This window comes from Triplophysa rosa, linkage group LG2 (genome assembly GCF_024868665.1).
Source record: "Triplophysa rosa linkage group LG2, Trosa_1v2, whole genome shotgun sequence".
Lineage (NCBI taxonomy): Eukaryota > Metazoa > Chordata > Actinopteri > Cypriniformes > Nemacheilidae > Triplophysa > Triplophysa rosa.
Window position 1 is genome coordinate 7,849,001 of NC_079891.1, and position 22,231 is coordinate 7,871,231.

The window sequence follows — 22,231 nt, forward strand, 5'->3', positions numbered from 1 at the left end:
CCATTTGTGCCATAGTGATTGGATATATGCAGCTTGTTGAGTAGCAGTGTGCTAATACTTTTTTAAGTGACTTGGTACACAGAAAAGAATCCCACATAATGCTCAGAATACCTTAGCAGTGGCATTGCAATGCCCTGGCAAGTGACAACCATCCACAAGCAGTCCAGCATTGTTTTGAAAAGTTTAGCACATGCAAATGCATCTCCTTAGAAAATGTAAAATATAGTTTGTTTTGTTGTGGTTGTTTTTTAGTCATTTTCATTGCCATATATTTAAAAGAACAAACCATCATTAAAAAACCTATAAGCAATTCATATAACTGTCATTTAAAATTACTATGCTTTGAAATATGAAGTTATATGTTTTGGTATTTTTTGTGCCAAAGTTTCTAATATTAAACATACAGTATGTCTAAAAACTACTTTTAGATTTTGAATTTAGGGGCATGCTCTTCACAACATACTCTATTACAACCCTTTCCCAAGAGTCTGTATCTAAGTAAAACATTAAAAAGAGCAGTATAATAATTTAGGATATTACAAAGACCTCTGTTGTTATAGGGTTTTGCTGGCATAACATTAGCGTTCACGAACCCTCCTAAACACTGAACAAAGCACGGTAAGATATAAAGGAGGAAACCACAGTTATCCAAACAGAGCACTATTACTTGTGTGAGGTCTGCAAAGCGCCCAGACCTAGACGTTACAGATGTCTATTGGAAGTATATAACGATGTAAATCTACATTTGGTAAGAATTAAACAGTTCATTCAAAAAAGAAAAATGTTAAGAAAACATGAGACTAAGAAAAAAAATATAAGAAAATATAAATATAGTAAAATAATATGTTTAAGGTATCTCTGTAAGGGACAGCTTAACAATGTTGCTAAACGCATGGTACCAAATAATGGCCAAAATCAGAAGTGTCATAAAATGTCAGACTCAACGATGAACACATGAACAGAAGACTAGGGTTGGGATTTAAGGACCCGTTAAATTTTTAATTTAGGAACTGAGTAATTTTCATGATGTTTGTTTTCTGTTACAGATTCTTTAACAAAATATTGATTTGTGAGTCAGTTCTTTTTAATGAATTACAATTTTTTATTGATTTTTATGTTATGATTAATATTATGAATAGGTTATGATATTTTAGTCTTGTGACTTCTACTATACATATACTATATAGTGGAAAAAGCTAGTACATTTTATGATTGCATGTGTGATACATTTATTAAATATTTAACAGATTATAGATAATTCCTTCACGTTTAAAATCCGTCTTTCATGTATTACATTAATAAAACACTGTCACTTGGCTGCAATCATATTAAAGCATTAGTTTGGTTTTAAAAAAACATTCTCATGCCCTGAATGCTTTAAACTCTTTCAGTTTTCCTTTGGAGGCCACTCACCAGGGGATTTCTGCAAGTTGACCTCCCCCATGATCAGGCCACCCACATTCACAGGATTGGCCATTCTAAATGAGCCCTGTGTAGTGAATCCTGACTGACAGGGAATAGTACAACACAGGAAATGGGCCCTTCTGTTGAATATGGAGTTTTTATAGATTTTGTGGACATAGGCAGTGGCCTACATTTGAACCCCATATTTCAGGAAAATATAATTTCTTATTATAGTTCTGAGAGAAAGAAAAGTAAACTTTAAAGATTATGAACATTTGAACTAAAACTATCATTTTAACATTTAATGTCTTTAAGTGTTATACAATACTTGTCCTTTCTCAATATGATAGCCTACATATAAGTGTAAATCTATTAATTGGTATAATTCTTTTGTGGTATTGTACATGATGTACTTTCATTGTGGTTTATATTGATGAAAGTTTATACGTTTATAAATTAACATCGGGTGATAAGATAAAAGATCATGTTTTTTCACTGACATAGTGTATTAAGATTTATTGCAATTTAATTTCTTGTCTCTTCAGTTCCTTGAAATTCAATACCTTGTATTTTAAGAAGAAAATGTGACTAAATTAAGATGAATGTGGCCCATTTTATTTTGCAGTCTCGCTGCTTCCTAATGTTCCCCTTAGTATAGCGCATACACCGAGGACTTTTCTGCTCTATTCTGAGAATCCCCCTGTTCCAATGCTGAGAGAGAGGGTGACCAGGAAAAAAATTCATCTTGATTTAATTAGGCAAACGGAACAGGGAGCGGTGAGACTAATATACACGCTGCATGAGGCTCATATACTTGCAGTCTTCTTTTACACATCAACTAAAATGTACATGTTAACAAAATCCACAGAAAATAAACAATATAAAATGTGATTGATATGGATGGGACTGTTTGGTAAAAGACCTTCAAAAATGTGCCAATATTGTGTCATACTGGTTTTACATACCCCATACAGTACTTAAAAGAGTAGCCTATACTGTGACCACTGTAGTTTGTGGACAACATAAGATAAAACATGCTATTAGCATCAAATCATGTCAAAAACAAACATACAAACATGGTAATACAATTAAATAATGTGTGAATAGCCTATTATTTCTATTTGTAGCCTACAAGTAGCACAACATCCATCATCCAGTTCATTAGTTAAGAAATATTAAAGATAGCATTTTGCTCTCTAAACTTGCATGTAAACATTATGTAACTCATCTGGGCGTTACGTGTGACCGCCATCGAACATACATTTAACTAAAATGGGAGGAGAGTGAAGGGGGCTGGTAGTGACGTGTGCCAATGGGCGTGGTTTGTGTTCGGTGTGCCTGCCATTGAGAGGATTCAGTGCGCGGTGGCTCGGGCGGAGTCGGCTTCAGTGTCGTCAAACGATCTCGATCAATAAGTTACGTTAGCGGTTTGAGAAGTTACCTACCGTTGGATGTTACTTAATCGAGGACGCCACATCTGAGGTGTACTTTATAGCAGCTACGCAGGGTGGATTTGCTTGAGAACTGCCGTGAGCTGGAGTTACGGGAAGCGTAGGAGATTTTTTCGGCCCTGCTTTTCACTTACTAAAGTTTGCATATACACTTCGTTTTCTCTCTATACTCGCCATTGCAAGGTAGGTGTACTTCTTCTACCTAATATGCGGTAGGTTTGTGATTAGTGTGTGGTTTAATGTTGAAGTAATGGCATGTTTGGCAGGATTGCTTCGCTGTGTCGATTGTTCCAGTACAGCGTGTCCCAAATGCATCCTATTAAAGCACTCCACGTACTTTACATTCACGCTGGCCATATATTTCCTTTCCTCGCGACTGTGCAATAATCACCGTAAACGAAATTGTTAATGTCAATTGTCACAACTTTTATTGCTTTGCATACAAAGTAGCATATAAGAGCTTTTGCTGTAATAATCATTTACAATATTAAGCACTAACTTTAGCCGCCATGCTAACTAGTAACAATAGGGTTTAATTAAAATGTATAAATCTAAAAGTATTCGATATACTTGCGTTTACTTAAACGTCATGCCGTGAAGTAGAAATATGATATTAATATTTTGCAAGTTAATAGTCGCATTGTTTGGTGGTATCTGATTTGTTTGTGAAATTTATAGTTAATACTTTTTATTGCTGAAAGTTAGCCGTTTGTTTTGTTAATTTACTTCCTTTTATTCGACCAACGTGAATTTATTCTTTTTAAAATCGCCGATTAATAATCGTATTTGATACTCCGTGTGTAGTTTCGCTCAGTCAGCGGTTCTTCTGTGCCAATTTTTATATATTTGTGAACTATTTATACTTAACAGTTTGTTTTATTAGCTCTTTCGGACTTTCGAAATACATAAAAAACGTTAAAAATGGGATTTCTGCTTTCTCAGGCTCTGTAGCACTTCTTTATTGTTTACAAGAATAAAAATGCTTTATTTCAGACATAAACTGGCTATTTTCACAGTTTAGCGATTTATTTTTCTGTTTTTGTTTTAAGATAAAATCATAGAACCTTTGCTTACATTTAGGCCATTTAAAGTATATTTTTGGTTTACTGCACCAAAATAAAAACAATAATATGTTGTTTGTATGGTAGGGTTCTTAACACGTATTTTAAGGCCATTATAATAGTTTATTTATAATTAATGGAAAAAATATGTAACAAGACTATTTGTTTTCTAAGGTTTGTTTTAAATAACAATGTTTTGTAGTTATAAACCTGTCTGTGTTGTGTGTATGTGTAAAATAGCTTCTCCTTTGTCTTGCAGGTTTGAGTACAGAGATCCATAGGTACAGACCTCACACAGATGGGAAGAGTATTTCTGAAGCACCTTGAAGGTGCACTCAATCACTGGACTATTAGTTTCACATAATCCACCCATTCTGACAGACTATCCAGTGTGGTTGAAGATTAATGCTTGTAGTCTTTGAAGTAAAATATTTTTTCTTTAACTCTCACCTCTCATCTGAAAGTTGGTTCAAAGAACCTTTGGAGTGAGCTTCATTATTTCTGTGACAGCGAAAGATTGCAACCATATCATCAAGATGAGTGCAGAAGGATATCAGTACCGAGCCCTGTATGACTATAAGAAAGAGAGAGAGGAGGATATTGATCTACACATAGGTGACATTCTCACTGTCAATAAGGGTGCACTGCTTGCAGTTGGATACACGGATGGTGTGGAGGAGAGACCAGATGAAATTGGATGGCTACCTGGTTTTAATGAAACCACTCAGGAAAAAGGTGACTTTCCTGGTACGTATGTGGAGTTCATCGGCAAGAGGAAGATTTCTCCGCCAACTCCCAAACCAAGGCCCCCAAGGCCTCTGCCTGTGGCCCCTGTACCTGCCAAGCCAGATTCCGACTCCGAGCAAGGTGAGTGGGCTTTTTCCAGTCTACGCCAGACGCAATGTCGCAATAAATTAGAAAATGTATCTTACAGTGTTATTTCGAGTTTTCGTCCACACCATCTGTCGCAATGATAGGCAATGAGTTTGGATTGTATTTTAGAAACTGTTATTTTTTAAATGATGTGTAGAATGAGATTGTGAAATATTGACTTGAGCACATCACCTGAGCACTGTTTATAAACATTAGGTTGTAGCTTTCATGAGCATTAAAATAAAACATATATGCCCGGTTTCACAGACAAGGCTTAAAGACTAGTCCCAGATTAAAATGAAAGTTTGAGCGGTCTTAACTGAAAATAAATTGCCCTGACATATCTTAAAATTAGGGTTGGACCAGAATATTTGTTCGGTGGGTTGGCTGTGCACGGTTAACCGAAATATATATTACGTGATTTATGCACAGCTTGTGAGTGAAGTATGGTAAAATGCTGCTGCACCCAAAAGCCAGAGGGCGCTCTTATGCAGAAACTCCAAATACGCACTGCAGAAGAAGACCATAACACACATAGTTCTAGGAAATGCCTAAGGACATGTTTTTTATCACTGTTCCTCAAGCCTCCTCAGGTATTTTCATGATAATAAAGTATATTTATAATGATCATATTTGACGGGTGTTGCTTTTTTAAATGCACGTTATAAGCGACTCAAACTCGCACTGCTTTTAGATCGAGCAGCATTTCCTACTGATCCCAGAGCTGTGCTTCATTGACAAGCTACGCATAAAAAAAATATTGTTGCCTTGCATAATCGAGCCAGCTCAATTTCAGCATGATTTATTGGTAATCGCGATTCGATTTTCAATTTTGAGATTTGAATATTCTTTAACACCTGGCATCCCCCGTGTAGCAGTTCTCATGCTCGCTTGAATATGAATCACCCATGAGTGAACTTACAAGACAAAGGCAGTGTGCCAAATATGCGATTTAAAACTGGCCTACCGCAACACCACACGAGTTCTACCTATAAAAATGCTAGTTTGTAGTGATTAATTTATTTTGTGTTCATCTTTATGTGCTCGTTGCACAGATCTGCTTATCTTATCAAAACAACACGAGAGCAATTAATGAAAGATGCTTTTCGCTGTTCGGTCTGCGCAGCGCTGCATGAAGTCCGACAAAGCTAATATTTGGAGCAGTTTGGGACCCGGTATGGACACAGGTTGCATATCACTATGTCGCACATATCCAAAGTTTTTTTTTCTTACGTTGACAGCTGAAGCTGAATGAGGAATTTAAACAGACTCATGCCCGTCATGCGTTTAAATCCACGTCTCTGGCTCGGTTGGCAATCAAACTGCGTTCTCTGCCTGAGCAACAAACAAGAAGTACTCAAAAAATTTCTAAACTAACGTGTTAAAGGAAACGAAACTAAACTATTTTAATGGCTGCAACAGTTTAAACAGTCGCCTTCATTTTATGCATTTAAATCTGCATTCACAGTTGGCAACCACAAACAAAAAATACATTTTTCTAAATGAACTTAATACAGAAACTAAACAAAATATAATTGGCCATTAAAAACAAAACAGAACTATTTAATGTGAGGCACGTCGCTTCCGGCTCGCGCTGTTCTGTAGTTTATTTGAAGTTTATTAATTCTGAACTTGTCGTGTGTCCACATTGCACCAAAGTGCAACACTGCACTCCCTTGGGTCCGCAGCAACACACCCGCCATGCGTGAAGTCGATTGGATGAACGGTTCTCGAAAAAATTAAAATGCAAACAGACATAGATTCCTACCTTTATTAGAGAGAAGAATATGTTCAGCCCCCTCCCTCCTTAAAATGCCTTAGATAAAAATATTACTGGTGTGCAGCTTGAGACCGAACAATGTAAATTACATATTTTAAGTAGGGCCTACTTAAAATATGTAATTTACATTGTTTGGTCTCAAGCTGCACACCAGTAATATTTTTATCTAAGGCATTTTAATAAAAGCGACTTAAATATCCTAATTTAACTAAGGCATAGTCTTGGCTTAAGCTAAGCCTTGCCTGTGAACCTGTGCAATAGTTTATATATTTTTACAAATGCAAACTGGCCACCTTTTGACTGTTACACAGTTAGTTAATTTCCCTTAAAGCTAATAGTTAACCTTTAGATTTATATTTGTTCATCAGATTTGACCCTAACCAGTGGTCTCAAAATAGATTTTATTTTTTTACTGTTTAAACATTGTCGTCAACCATTTTAGCTGGGCGTTGTTGGATCACAACAAATATTTTCCTCAACTAAATCCTTTCATGCTGATGCTAAACCCAGGTTCCTCTCTTAATATACCCACTTGCCACTTCTTCCATTTTTGTCACTAGTGACCAGATTTTACACCACTATTTCATCAAGAGATTGGATTTATAGCTGCAGCACACAAATGTCCTCTGAATATTTAAGGCCGTTTAAGGTTTGCATTGGGCTATGGTTCGTAATTGCAAACATGGCAGAAAGCCCAGATTTGGATGAAGGCCTTTACACAGTACTTTGTAATTGTCTGGTGTTACTGAGTATATTGCACAGCCACAGTATGAGCATTTAGAGCCCCCTATGGCGGCTCTAAAATCTCTATAGTATGAGATCTGTAGTTTTGGTAGAAGCTGTCTTCTGTGGTATTAAACTCCACTGGTTTCTTTTACAATTTTACAACAAATTATAACATTTTATAATTAATTATATTTACTTATTATTATAATAAATTAAATTATGCTTTATATACTTACTGTATATCAGGATACAAAAAATCTAAGATATGTATCGTAATGTCGATTGCATGTGTAATTCTATTGGTTGAGCTGGAAACATGTGACCTGTGTCAACAGGGATAATGTTTTAATATTTTTAACAATGTACTTTCTGCTTTGAGACATTCACTCTGCGTATTCAGTTTTACTTTTCAGTGAAAGACGTATTTAGTTGTTATTAATTTAAATACAGAAGGTTCAGTTCAACTTAGGAAGCCCTCAGTTCTATAACAAGTTGTATGTACAACAAAAAGTTATTCAAATTGTTTAAAAAAAGTTAGTTGAATTTAAAATTTCTAAAGTTCGTTCAAACTATCTTATTGTAAACCTATTATCATGTCCAACCAAAAATTAGGAGACCACCTCACCCTCGTAGCATCGCTTGCAGTACATCTTTCGCAGACCGAAAAAAAGTGAATTTCGCTGCTGTCCTTCCCAAACCTTGCATTTCCAAATTCGCTGTTTTTCAGGAAATGGAAAAAAAAAGATAATACTTTTAAAATGATTTCATACTATGTTGTTGAAGTTGACAAGCACTTCTTAATACTTTTTATTGGTTAGATATTTGCAAAACCCAGTGACAAACATAAAGGGTAAAAAGTAATGTGGATTGGAATTAAAGGTGTCCGTGAAAAAGAACTGTAGAGGCTCTGTAGTAAACTCTGGTTTGGACCAAGCTATTAAACCAATTGTAAAAAACACCCTAACGTCTTTTGTAACTTTGTGAATCGAAGTGAACATTTGAAGATGCCACGTCATTTCCCATGACCAACCAAATGTATTTTTCAACAAAATGCTGTTGCAAAAAAATGGGGTTGTCATAACCCAGTTGTCATGGTGATGAATAAATAGGCTTTTGGGGGTTACGGAACATAGATCAGAAGCAAGATATGTCACTCAATCATTGCACTTCAGAGTCAGTGTGACAAACTAGCATGCTACTTCCTTGTCCTGTTTCTTCTTGGCAGAAGAAAATGCATGAGCACATAGCTTTTTACTTCTTCACCAAGAGTTATTTTTATTGGATAAAACCCAAGTAACTCTCTGGTAAAGATTGTATAAGCTGTATAACTGTGGTTCAAGTTCGACGATTTATTTTCTGTTCCATTCTGAAAAGTGATTCCAAGTTCTGCCCATTTTAACGGATGTAAGAGGAAGCTTACATTGGACAGCAGTTGAGACAAAGTTTTGCTCAATGTAAACCACTAGCAGGAGATCTGTAAGTCAGCCAGGGCGAAGGCAATGTGCCCCTCGTGCACCTGGTACCTGTTATCCCACCACATCCACCACCACGTAAACAACATAAAACTCCAGATAAAATTCCATCTCTCTAATCCAAGTGTTAGATGTGAAGGTGCAGTATGTAATTTTTGACATGAAATGTTTTTTTCCAGTGGCAACATGGGTTAGAACCAATGGCAATGGAGAGTCTATGTGTCTGAAGGGAATAAATGGAAACCTGTTTGGAAATGGTTGTTTTTGCAGTTTCATTTCATCCATGACCGTTTACCTTTAACATGATTTTTTGTGATTCATTTGCATTGGATCGAAGTAACTGAAAATGGAAAAGTCAGTTGTACAGTTGGACATTTAGAGAAATATTTTGGCCTTGCTAGAAAATTCCTGATTTCTCTTCCTCATTTGAAATGAGTTCTTTGGTCATAGATTCTTTAACATGCGCAGATAGACTGACTTAAGAGAATACAGAAACAAAATGGCGAAAAATTTCTGAAGCACCAGGAAATGCACTCTGTCTTTGTATTAGACAGTCGAGCTGTTTGTCATTGTGACCTAATAAAATGTTATTTCTGCCCTTTTGCAGCTCGGCTCATTTTGGGAAAGAATGTTTCTCCTGCCGCAGTTTTTCATAAAACTTTTAAAAAAGTGTACTTTTCCAGTGTCATACACAGAAATGCTGCTAATAGTGTATATTAAATAGCGTATCAACTAAAAAAAGTATAACTATGATTCTAGCCTTGTGTGTGTGAAGGAGAGAGAGTCAGGGGCCGTAGTGCTGCAGAGGCCCAGGGTTTGCTTTTTATTGCCTCACTCTGTTTGAGATTGATTATCCCCCATTTAGTTAACTTGTAGATCTTTCTTGGTTTATCCTCCTCATTTCTCCAGCTCCCTCTTTGAATTTTTGGGTAATTTTTCTGGGCCCGGGCTTTACGGAGGAGCGGAATGAGGGGCAGTGTATAATATGGGGCCTCTAATTCTCTCTCTCTCTCTCTCTCTCTCTCTCTCTCTCTCTCTCTCAGCCATAGGGGCTTTAGAGAACAGCAGATGTGGAATTCCAGACCGTTCCGACTCCCAGGCTTTTTTAAAACACTAGCGTGCTCCTTTGTGGGCCTCTGGCGTGTGAGGGTCAGTATGTGCCTAGCCCAGCTTTATGCTCGCTTCTCGTTTTATTGTTATGTTAATGTTGAATAGGGATTAACTATTATTGCTTTTCCAATGGCTCTAGGACTGCAACATATACAATGTGTACAAAATGTTCTGTAACATAAATTTACAAGCGTTGGTACATTTTGGAACTTTGGAAAAACATGAGTACAGTAAAGCCTCAGAATGTTCTCCGTTCCAGTGTTTTGGAGTTCAGGAGTATCTTTGCGTCCACACGTGGTTTAAAATAGATGCGATCAGCCCTTTTGTGTTGCGAGGCCCGCATTCTTCCAATTTCATTAAATATGGCAGGCTTTTGGCATGCAGTTTGTGAAAATGATGCAATCTATGCTTTCTCTGGAGCTCAGCCCTCAGAAAATCTATCAGTTTTTCATCTGTTTGTTTTTGAACTTTATCTCAAGTTATCCGAGATGCAGGTCTCTGGTGGCTGTGCTGTTCATGTAAAACAAAGAACATTTATTTCAAGAATGCAAGGCAGCAGAATTCTGAAAAGGCTTTAAACGAAGAGAAAAGGGCTCTCTGTCTTCTTGAGAACCTACATTAAAGGAGAGGTTGTTCGAATGGTTTTACTAGATGTGAAATAAGTCTCTGGTGTCCCCAGAGTGTGTATGTGAAGTTTTAACTCAAAATACCCAGCGGATCATTTATTATAGAATGTTGAAGTTGCCCGTTTTTGAGTGCGTGTAAAACGCACCGATTTTGCTTATATCTCTTTAAATGTTAATGAGCTTTTTGTCCCAGCCCCCTCTCCAGAGGAGGGCGGAGTTTCAGGAACTCGTGCTAATGCTTACCGGTGTAATGCCGAGAAATGCACCCCTGCCAGATTATGCACCCACCCTCCCCACAATGGTTAGGGTGAGGATTAGGTGTTAGGGGAGGGGTTAGAATTAGCCAATCGGACATCGTGTTATTGAAGGAGGTGCATAATCTGGCAGGGGTGCATTTCTCGGCACAACACCGGCCAAAACAAAACATCAAAATGTCAGTAATTGTTAGTGGTGTTCAGCCCTATATGTACGAACCGGAGTTTGACACTGATGGAGAGACTAAAGTAGAAGTGACAGCCTTAAGAATGGAACAGGACGTTTCCAGGAGTAGGAGTAGTTGTAATTTTGCAGTTATTGTGTAATTAGCGTTCTTCAAGTGATCGATAAGCATTAGCATGGTCCGTCATGATAATGTATAAATCGCTGTGCAGGTGCTTGTGTGGGAATTGCAGTAAAATGCCTACAGAGCCAGAGAATAAATGCTGCATGGAGGTCGAGCAGGTATAGTTTAGTGTTACTACAGTTATACTACGCTTTCAACGTTGTTCTATCATGTACTGTCACACTTTACGTATTGTTTACGATAAGCCCGACAGCATGTGAGGGCAGCATCAATAAATACAGTTAGATGCTGTACTTCTATTGTTAGCAACATTACCAATATAGTGCGATAACAAGTCCATTAAGAGTGGCAATTTTGAAAGACTAATCAGCAACAATATGAGGTGTGATACTGCTTCTGCTGGGTATGAGGACTGGGCACGAAGTGTTGGTATTGCTCCCGGTTGCAGTAGCAACCTCGTTGAAAGTCCAGCGTTGTACTGGCCCTCATTCGTGAAGCAGTCCGGCGTGAAATGATTGGCGGAAACGTGAAATACTTTACCGATTCTCAGCGGGACATTGCCTTCATAAATGAAATTTAACCATGCTGTTCTCTATAACTCAGCTTGCGGGAGTCTATGGAGACAGTTATGCTGGTCGGTACATCCTAATACAGAACAACTGTAGTGCCTTTGTGGCGCAGACATTGTGTAGCTCCAGTGACGATCTAACAATGGCGACTGTTGTACTTCCCACACGGGGCTGTGTCTAAGCAAATATGGCAGATTGTCACCACTGCTGGGTGGGCTTTTCTTTTTTTTTTTTTATTTATTGTTTTATTTTAATTTTTTTTTTTTTCTATTTGGTTTTTTTATTTTTTTAATTTTTTAAAAAGGAGTGAGCACATTTTTTACATTTTAGACTGCTTGTTTACAGACACTGTGGACACGTATTAATGTGTTAACACATTATAAAAGTGAATTTTGCAAAATATGTGCCCTTTAAAACTGAGTTGTGGTAGCGGTGGCTGGTAACTGAAAGTGTGCGAGCTGGTGGGGGGAGGCAATGCTGCCTTTGAGATAATGCACCTCTCTCCTTTTCAGGGCCTCTTCAACACTTGAACGAACATCTGCTGTATGAAGCAGCCCTCTGAGGGAGAATTGTTACTGGGTTTCATAAAGAATGTGAACTTTCCCCCTTACAGAGCAGCAGAAGCCCCCTCCATGTACACACTTATGAGAAAGTACCCTGGTGTTTTCTTTGTATCTACATTTTATATAATGTTGAGGACGTCAAAACTATAAAATGTAACACAAATGAAAGTATGGGACTCAGTTACATAAACATTAGGGTTGTCACAAAATCAGATTGTCAGAATATGATTGTGGTGGCCAAAATAATTCCCAATAATGATATTATTGAGATTTGTATCAGCATTTAATAAATAAACTAGGGCTGTCAAACGAATTATCGCGATTAATCGCATCCAGGAACAAAGTTTGTGTTTACATAATATATGTCTGTGTACTGTGCATATTAATTTTGTATTTATGAAAACATACACATACATGCATATATTTAAGAAAAATATACAAATGAATAAACATTTATATATAATTAAAATTATTTGTAAATATAGATAAATGTAAATATTTACTAAATATGTATACATGTATGTGTTTATAAATACAAAAATTATATGCACAGTACACAGACATGTATTATGTAAACTCAAACTTTTATTCTGGATGCAATTAATCGTGATTATTCGTTTGACAGCCCTAAAATAAACTAAAAGTGTCAACTAATACATAATTATGTAGTGCTGAATATTACATTTACTTTATTTTGATTTATCCTTTTTTGCCAGTGATTCACACTGAATCACAGAGAAGTTTGTAACCATTTTTGCTCTTCCTGTGGTGCATTCTGGAAAGTCTTTGTTTGGCATTGAAGGAGTTTCCCCTTTATTCCAAACATCTTGGAAACTTTTCTTTTAGGTCTGTAAAGTAAGGAGGAATGAATGAATGAGGCATTTATTTGGTGCTTTATTGTGTATTGCTGTACACACAAAGCGCTTTATAATCATATGAGGGTGGTCTCTCCTCACCCACCACCACCAGGATGATGCGACTGCAGCCACAGTACAACGGCGCCAGTGCGCTTACCACACACCAGCTATAGGTGGAGAGGGGAGCCAATTTAAAGCATGGGGATTAAGCTCAGTTTATACTCGTGCGTTGGACTATGCCGTAGGCTACGTGTTGGTTTTCATTTATACTTCTGCGTCGTTGTCCATAATGACAGGCAATGACCACTAGGCATCAGTGTCCATGCACGTGTTGCTTGTGTAACCAAGACAAGAGCCGAAGAAGAAGCAGCTCGTTTGAGAAGCATTAGCAGTGATAGCAGCAAGTTGTTGCAGCTTGAGATGTTAAATACAGAATAACAAATAATTTACTTAGATAATTCATTCGGAAATGCGTTTTAGTAAACATGACGCTATTGCAGAGTTTTTTGACCCGAGGGAGGGGTTCAAACAGACCAATCACAGCGCTTGTGGTCTGCGTTGAGTTGACGCGTTGTTACATTTTTGGAGAGGTCCACGTCAGGTTATGGCGTAGGGTAGGCTACGGCGTAGGTCCTACGCATGAGTATAAACTGAACTTTATTAGGAGGCCATGATTAACAAGGGCCATTGGAGGAATATCTGGCCAGGACACTGGGGTTACACCCCTACTCTTTACAAGAAGTGCCATGGGATCTTTAATGACCACAGGGAGTCAGGACCTCGGTTTAATGTCTCATCTGAAGGAAGGTAAATTCATTCAGTATGTCCAAGACACCTCGGTTCCACTAATGTCCTCTTTGTATATCTCTCTATTTTCCCATCATGGCTAGATGATAAGTGATATATAAACCCTATAGCTTTTTTAAGACGTGCCGTTCTCGTTCAGGGTAACAAACCTTGTTAGATCATTGTGGTTCTAGCAAGGGCAGAACTGGTTTGTGGCAGTTGGTGTAATGGTACACATTCCTGTGGCTAAGCCTGAACAGTTTGTGCTCGGTGGATGTATTTAGCATCATGACGAATCCGTACAATCGCCTCTAAGTGACGATTGCGAATTGCGGTCGAGTTTCTGGCTAAATAGAAGTAGGGTCTGGCAGTGTGTTGAATCGTGGGGCTCAAATCTGCAGGCCATGATCACAGATTCCCACCACTGTCCGGCTATGGCTGTCGTCATTACCATTGCATAGGCTATTAGGCCAAACCAGAGCTGTGTCTGTCAGTAAGGTGTTTTCAGGAGCCTGAAGATGAGACATAAAGACAAAACAAGCTGATTTTAGTGTACGTAGATGCCACTCACATATGTAAAAATGACAGAAGTTTGGTTGAGTTGACTCCTGCCGTATAAACATATTTATGCATGTAATAAAGATAATGTTTTGCTAAAGATTCATTCATAAACTTTGTTGTTGTCTTGTGAATGTCACTGAATTTGCCTCAACCATTAAGCCAAAGTCAGCTGTCCAGCTGTGAGTTTGGCTTATTATTCACCTAAAACAGAGACAAGTACATGTGCTATAATAACACACACAACTTCCATTTGCAAAATGGTTTAACAGTAAATTACTAGGAAGGGTATCAACTTTAAAAGAAACATGAATAAATCACCTATTTAAAACACCAAGACACAGTTGTCAGACTTCTTAGCTCAATTAAGGCTTGGTTAGCATTGTGAGAAATACCCGTCTCTTCCAAGTTCCCTCCCAACACAAGCTCACAACTCTGAAATATTAATAAATGAACCTAAATACATGTTGTTCCACAGTCTGTTTAGGAAACATTAAGATAATGTTCATGAAAATATTTTAGAAAACTGGTTCATGGGAGTTTCTGAACCAGCAGAAGTAAATAATGATTGATACAATTTCACCTGATATATATACATGTAACGTTATACGCTTAACATTTTAACGAATTATTATGCAGGCACCTCAGCAGGACTGTTAAATCAGGACTTTGATGCAGGACAAACAACCAATCAGGAGGCAGCTTCCAAATAACTGATTTAATTAAAACTGAAAAAGGCGGGAATAAATAACCCTTTCCCAAAACAAAGAACCATTTCAGCAGAAAAGGGTTCTTCAGAAAACATGGTTCTAAATAGAACCTTGAGCATCATTATAGAACCTTTCAAGAACCATATTTTTTAGAGTGCATTAAAGCCCTCTGGGACAAAAGTGCATTGAAATAGAGTAATGTTACCAGCAGGAACGTGGAAAAGTATTTGGAGCGCATCACAAGTTGTGCGTGAGAATGTGTACATGTGCTGTTCATTAAAGAGTACATTCCTCGAGATCATAAAAAATACATTTCATGAAGTGTTTAATTTTGCCGTGTTTGAATGTAAGCAATCTGCCAAGTTGTAAATCCGAAGGTGAACGAATAACAAAGTTATTAGCTTATAAAAAAGGTAATCGACTCTGAATCACGCGAACAAGCCATGACCTGTCCGAATCTTTAACCACAATGTACCTACGTCACTAGAAAAATCCCCGCCTACTGACTGCGAAAACTTAACTCTCTCCTCCCCAAACACTGTACTAGCTCGTTCGTGACGTGTGCATCATGTCTAAGAGAAGCTGTGTTCTATGTAGTGAAACTAAGTCAGTCTTATTTTCACTACCAAAGGAAGAACTTCTGAGGAAAAAAGGTTTACTATTTATTTTTCAAACGACACCAAAGGAGTATAAACCGAACGTTTTACTTTGCGCGCGTCATTTTACCGAAGATTGCTTCATCAATCTTGGCGCCTTTACTGCAGGATACATTAAACGTCTTTCCTTAAAAGATGTTGCAATACCAACTTTATTTGGACCTGTAAGCTCCACCGAATCACAACCTGTAAGTGTGACTCTTTATTTTTGTCTTTACTTAAAATTAAATTTGTGTGACGTTATCTCATGTCTGTGTTTAGCTAACGTTACCGTTATTTTTGGGGTTGTTACTGTTTGTTTACCTAACGTTAGCTATAAACTCGTTGCGCTAATGTAAGTGTTCAACCATATTAACTCGCAAAGTCTTTATTTCAAGAACTGCGTGGTGTACTATAGTTATAATAACATCTGAAGATACGAACACCGTACACTGTATGCCGTGATAACTAACTGTTACAAGAGAAGTGTCTAAAACAGTCCTTTTTCTTACTGGCATCTGTATAAGGATTAAAGAATGATTCGTCAGACTCGGGCTCGAACTGGTAAGGTAAAATCGACGCCATCTCTCTCTATACACTGTTAATATCCAACCACCTGCAAACCGTAATACAGCAGTAATGATAGGCGGTCCATTTGCGACACATGCTGAACGCGTTTGACCAATCACAGCAGACTAGACCATTTGACCAATCACAGCAGACTAGACCATCTGACCAATCACAGCAGACTACACTATCTGACCAATCAGATCAGACTACGCTGGCGGAAAGGCGGAGATTACACAGATGAATCGCGGAACGAATCATTTGAGAGTCAGTCAAGAAGTAAGGTAATAAAAACTGCTTATTATTACGAAATAATAGTATTTTTACATCATGTATGTACATAAACTTGTTGTCGGACACTCCATAAACCAAAATAAGCCCTTAAAAATATTGAGGAATGTACTCTTTAATGATCTCCTCCAGAGCTGAATTGACCCTTTGCAAGCAGTTTGATTGACAGGCGATCTGACCAATCATAACGCTGATATAATGTGCCCCTGTGACTAACCGCCATTTTGTCTGACAAACAAACCACCTGGCGTAGTAGAGCTTTGGTGATTAATATGAAAAAATAGCTTTTTAATAATTGTGAAAGTAAACAGTGAGATACATACCCAGCTTTAATGGACGTTCACACTATAACAATAAACGATAACTAAGTTATAACTTTTAAAAATCATTCTAAATGGAGAATAGCGGCGTTCACATCGCAACAACTATACCAATACATATATGAGACACGATATTGTTGGAATTATTAATGTAACGTTATGAATTACAGAATGAAGCATTTGGGAAGTGGTGTTTTAAGGCTGATATAATACTTACTGATATATTACTTACATATTACATGTATGAGCAAGCTGGCAAGATATGCCCTGTGATGAGATGAGTGGTGCAGAGACATTTTAAAGGAAAGACGTTTTCAGCAAATGAAGCATGCATTAGTATTGTATGCACGAATGCATATTGCAGGCATTTCTGTCTGAAATCAGTGTGTCATTTTTCCAGAAATTCTTCACTATTTCCCCAGAAAGAGTGCACACATTTACACTGGTAGCGCATGGCTGATACCGAAAGCTTGTCGGACATAGCAGCAGGAACGAAGGGGGGCGGGGTTTTGCGAAGGGTCAGGGCAAAGCTACTTACCGAAGGACAAGCATGTCTATTGGGTGGATTAGCAAAACGTTGTCCAAGAGGCTGAGCGACAAAAACAACTAAAATATGCAAAGGGTCAACTAAAAGTTTGCCACTTGCCACCACCCCATCCATCCTTTTTTTATCGTTGGTCTGGGTGTTTGTTGACATGGCATCAAAGACATTTGTTCAAGTTAGTCATGTGTCAGATTTCTCGCTGCATTTATAGACCAATGGTTGAGCGTGGGTGAAGGAAAATGCATGAAACCGTTTTAACACTCTGCTTGAGTCGAGAAGTCTGTTGTTTTCAATGAGTTGTTACATTTTCCTCAGTCACTGCATAGCATTTTACGTTTTATTTTTTTGTCATTCATATGTAGGTATTTTTTGGGCCAAAAAAAGTCTTTGAGCCTCATTTATTGAACGTGAGCATAAAGCATTTCTGTGGAAATTGATTTATGCTAGTATGGATTTATTAACAAAGCATTAAATTGAATGCTGCAGTTTAGGTTTTTTTTATAGTTTTACAAACATTTTTACACAAACATTATGCTTTTTCCACAAATGAGGCCTGTTTTCTTTATTTTTTTGAAAAATGTTTGACTGACAGCAGCAGGGCTCTGTGGTGTTGACTGATGGATGCAATACTGATAAATCAGCTGCTTTCAAACTAAAAGATAATACACATTTGAAAGAATAAAGGGATTATAATTTCAGTTGTGTGATATGTTGAGATTAAGCCTTTGAGCAACTGAAAAAACATAGGACTTGTTGTCTTTATTTAATACACAGTAGTTTTGTTTTCGTAAAAATTCAATACTAGAAATGGTTGAAGGCTTTTCTGAGAATCAAAGTTAAGAACATGAAATAGTCTGTGTTGTGGCATGATTGTTCTGTGTAACCTGGTTTAGAAGCGTAAAATGTGCTGAGCTGTGCCATTTTTTTGTTATCTGAGGTCAGGCATTTTCACACATGAGGGATGCTATTACAAATACTTTTGCTCTTACATCAAATGTTTTGTAATGATAACCTCTCATACTAGCGTGAACATTTTTTTTTACACCTAATAGACTTTCCTAAAATTTCTGTCTGTTCAAAAAGTAGAAACAAATTTGTAATGTTGTTGTTTTGTTTGTTTCGCCAATAGGGGGCGATACACTAAATTCTTTCCATTTGCTTTCGATTTCTGAAATATTTTCTTCATATATTTATGTGAATTTTTTTCTGCCACATAGATTGTAATTACATAATATTTGGTATTTTAGTAAAGTTCAGAGGTGGACATTACTTAAATATTTTTACAAAAAATATCTGGACTTTTACTTCACTACATTACAAAGCATATGTTATACTTTTTATTCCACTACTTTTCATGGATATTTTTTACCCCAACTTTTACCTTTTAATACTTAAGTACAAGCTCAAATCTAGCACTTTTACTTCTGATCTTTTACTTAAGTATTTTTACTTTTAAAAGTGGGAAAAAATGTAATTTACCTAAATTCTGTATTAAAGGTAAAACAAATGAAATAAAAGTATGACATATGCTTTATTCTGTCTCATATCTGTCACACTGCCATGTTGGTCGGAATTGCACCTAAGTTTTTCACCTACTGTTGCACTTGTGTAAATGGTTGAGTGACAATAAAGGGATTTGATTTTGATAATGTTGTGAATAATTTTTTTCCAAATAAAAACACTTACTCAAGTACATTTTTCAAATATCTGTACTTTATGACAAAGTAAAAATACTTAAGTACTGTCCACCTCCGGTAAAATTTTAATTCATAAACTGTTACCTCTATAATCTGTGCATGATCCAATTTGATAACACCCCATATGTCTTATTTAATGGTAACACACTTTTTATGTCTAAATGAGCCTTTATGAGCAGCCTTAGGAAAATAGTTCTCGTTGTAACACCTTGATGATTGATAGGAGTTAAACAGGTTCTTGAAAAGCAGGTTTTAAGCCCCTTTTTAAAGATATTCTATTTATCCCTGAAGGGATATGTGATGAAATCTTAGAGGTTCGCTTGGAGGGACATTTCAAAGAACTTCCCTAATCTGCAGTGGAACAGCTGGATACATGAGCAATTGAGCATACCTCCTAAAATTAACTGCTAGGACTGCTATCTTTAACATCGTATGCACCTTCTCTGAACTTGGTCTATGGTTCAGATGTACAGAGATTGTTCCACTAAACCCAAGCAGCTGCGCTCCCTTTAACTAAAGTTCATTTCTGTGCAACCTACAAGACCACCACACATTCAGATGCTATGCCTGTTGAGACTTGCACACGGAGCCCCTCTTTCTTCTTGAGTTGCTACAGCAACCAGAATCTGCAGCTCTCCTGATTGGCTGTTTGAATCAGAGCTGGCCTGCTTTCTGTTTTCTGAGCGTTTAATTTTTTGAAGAGAATGCAAGGTGGTTTCAACAGTTTTTCGCTCGCTAGTGTTTCCCATAAAGTCTTGCAGCACTTGAACTTGACCACAAATTCATCTTTAATTGTTTCCATCGCCCGGTTGATTGCGTGATCTCTGTTGCACAGCTTGGATAAATTAAGCCTTTGAGTTGGAAACAGAGGGTGTTTTCATGTAAAGCTGTCCAGATCATTTGTTCATACTCGCACTAAGATCCAGCTAATGATACTCGCATTGTGTTGAGAGGCTTGGCACGGTAGGTTAATATTGGTTGAGCTCACGTAAGGGGATTTCAAAGTGGTCCTAGTGTTACTTGCTTAAGGGTTAAGGGTGTTAAACAACTCTTGAGTACTAAACATTGATTTATAGTTCATCCCAGACTGTTTATTTTTTAAATTGTGTGGTCTTTTGAAGCAAAATTTGCAATTATGTGATTAATTAAAAATAAAATGGTTCTATTGAAGTATGACCCGAGCCACATCTACGGACCACAATGCCATACAAACTTGAGGAGGGACTTTTTGTTTGTTTTAGAACACCAAACACAACACCTGCAAGTTTTGAAAAGTCAAGCACTGCTTTTTCTCAGAAACATGTAGTTTCTCTTCTGTACTTTTAGGCCTTGCATGCCTCGGGAGCGTTGCAGGACCTTGAACCGAAACATTCAGACAGTTCTACTATCATCAATTCTGGCTGTCATTCCATCCAGCTGCTTGGAAGGCCAGGGCTATCAGGTCACCCAGAGTTTCTTAGAAGCAACTTGATCCCCCTTACCTTAGCTTTGCATCTCTATGGAGATGCCCTTCCAACACATGTAAATAAACACAAACATCTTAAAATCTACAGTTCACTGAAGCTACGAAATGGATGTAATATGTTAGTTGCTATTGTAGAAAACCAAGACTCAAACTATGGCAGTTTTACCATTAGGCACAGTCATTGCAAGAGTGACTTGGCACAAAACATACTATGTGAGAAATGTGGGCATATGTAAAGTCGTATACCCATATTTGTCACTTTTGACCTGAACATTTTGAAACGGAATAAAATTAGCCCCACGGTGAATCTGAATTCTAAGAACCGGCTGGTCGGATAGGGTGTCCGTCTGGGCAAAAGGTTGACTCAGCGTCGTACCGTAGTGGCACTAGTCTCCAGATCTCTATAAGAAGTCTCTTGTTCATTCCCCCCCCCCCGCCTGCTTAGAGTTCTCAGAAAACGAATAACTCTCCTTACACTCGCCATTGCTTCGCCTGTAATAGAGTCCAGATGACTGTTGTATTTCAAAGTAGAGCGCAAGAGAAGGGGGGTGATATGAGCACTCCAACTTTTATCGCTTATCTCCCAGGCTTCCAAAATAGGCTCAGAGCTTTGGGACTAAACAAGACTATTATTCCTAATGGCTTAAACCCCCATTTCCTCGTCTGGTTATTTTTTCCATTTAGGCACCTCTTTCAGACTTTTAATTTGAGCCATACCTTCTAAGAAACTTTGCAAACTGTAAAGATCCTTTTGATGGGTCTTTAAAAAAACAGAGTGAAGGGAATCCATTCATAATCAACCGTGTTTGGGTCTGCGGGCTTGGACGCCATTAACAGTAGTGCCTTTTAGAAATCCTAGCCTTTTAAAATGCCGTGCAGCAAATCCAAATAAAGCTCAAGCCAGGCCCGCTGCTCTTTCATCCCCACACCTGGACTTGTAGATCTCAGAAAACCTCCACCCTACACCACCGGCTGCGTATTACGGTCTGTTTGCTCAAACTTTCTCCACAGCACACTTAATCATATCCTACCGGTCAGCACCGGCCCTGTACCCACTTCGGCCACGCTTAGATGTTCCCTTCAAATGTGCTCCTGGCCGCACCACATAAACTCATGAAAGCGATTATTCATCTAAGTGTGCCGTGACTTTGGAGTGGGTCAAGGTGTAAAGATTGTTTTCTTTGGAGACTTTGAAACGACGGTCTTGGTGCTTAATGAAAAGCTAGTAGAGTTGTTCAAAGGAACCCGGTGGCTTTTTGATGTTGATTGTTCAACTTTTTCTCTTCCAGGCTCTTGCACTCTGTTGGACTTGACGGAGCAGTTTGCTGCCACAGAAATGGGGCCGCCCATGCTGCTCAAGCTCCTGGAGGCCATCGAGAGGAAAGGTGAGTCAATCTTCTACCTTACTTTCAAGGAAATGCTATAATTATAGCTGTCTACTACATGTCTAAACTCCATGTATGAATTCTGCACAGGCCTAGACAACCCAACGCTCTACAGAAATTTCACTGCTGGAGGAGGGCTTGATGTGCGACAGTGTTTTGATGGTGGTGAGTGACATTTCTTTGAGTGAAATATCTAAGAGCCATAATATCATAGAGGCT

At 37.9% G+C, this 22,231-nt stretch overlaps 1 protein-coding gene across 1 annotated transcript in view; it reads left to right on the forward strand.

The window, feature by feature from the left end:
- Nucleotides 1-2,751: 2,751 nt before the first annotated feature.
- pik3r1 (phosphoinositide-3-kinase, regulatory subunit 1 (alpha)) overlaps nt 2,752-22,231 on the forward strand; it is a 30,813-nt gene continuing 11,333 nt past the window's right edge. The window contains exons 1-4 of the mRNA XM_057354631.1: nt 2,752-3,038; nt 4,176-4,783; nt 21,917-22,012; nt 22,103-22,177. Of these exons, the coding sequence (XP_057210614.1) occupies nt 4,453-4,783; nt 21,917-22,012; nt 22,103-22,177 (502 nt within the window). The 5' untranslated portion in view covers nt 2,752-3,038; nt 4,176-4,452. The remainder of the gene's footprint in view (nt 3,039-4,175; nt 4,784-21,916; nt 22,013-22,102; nt 22,178-22,231) is intronic.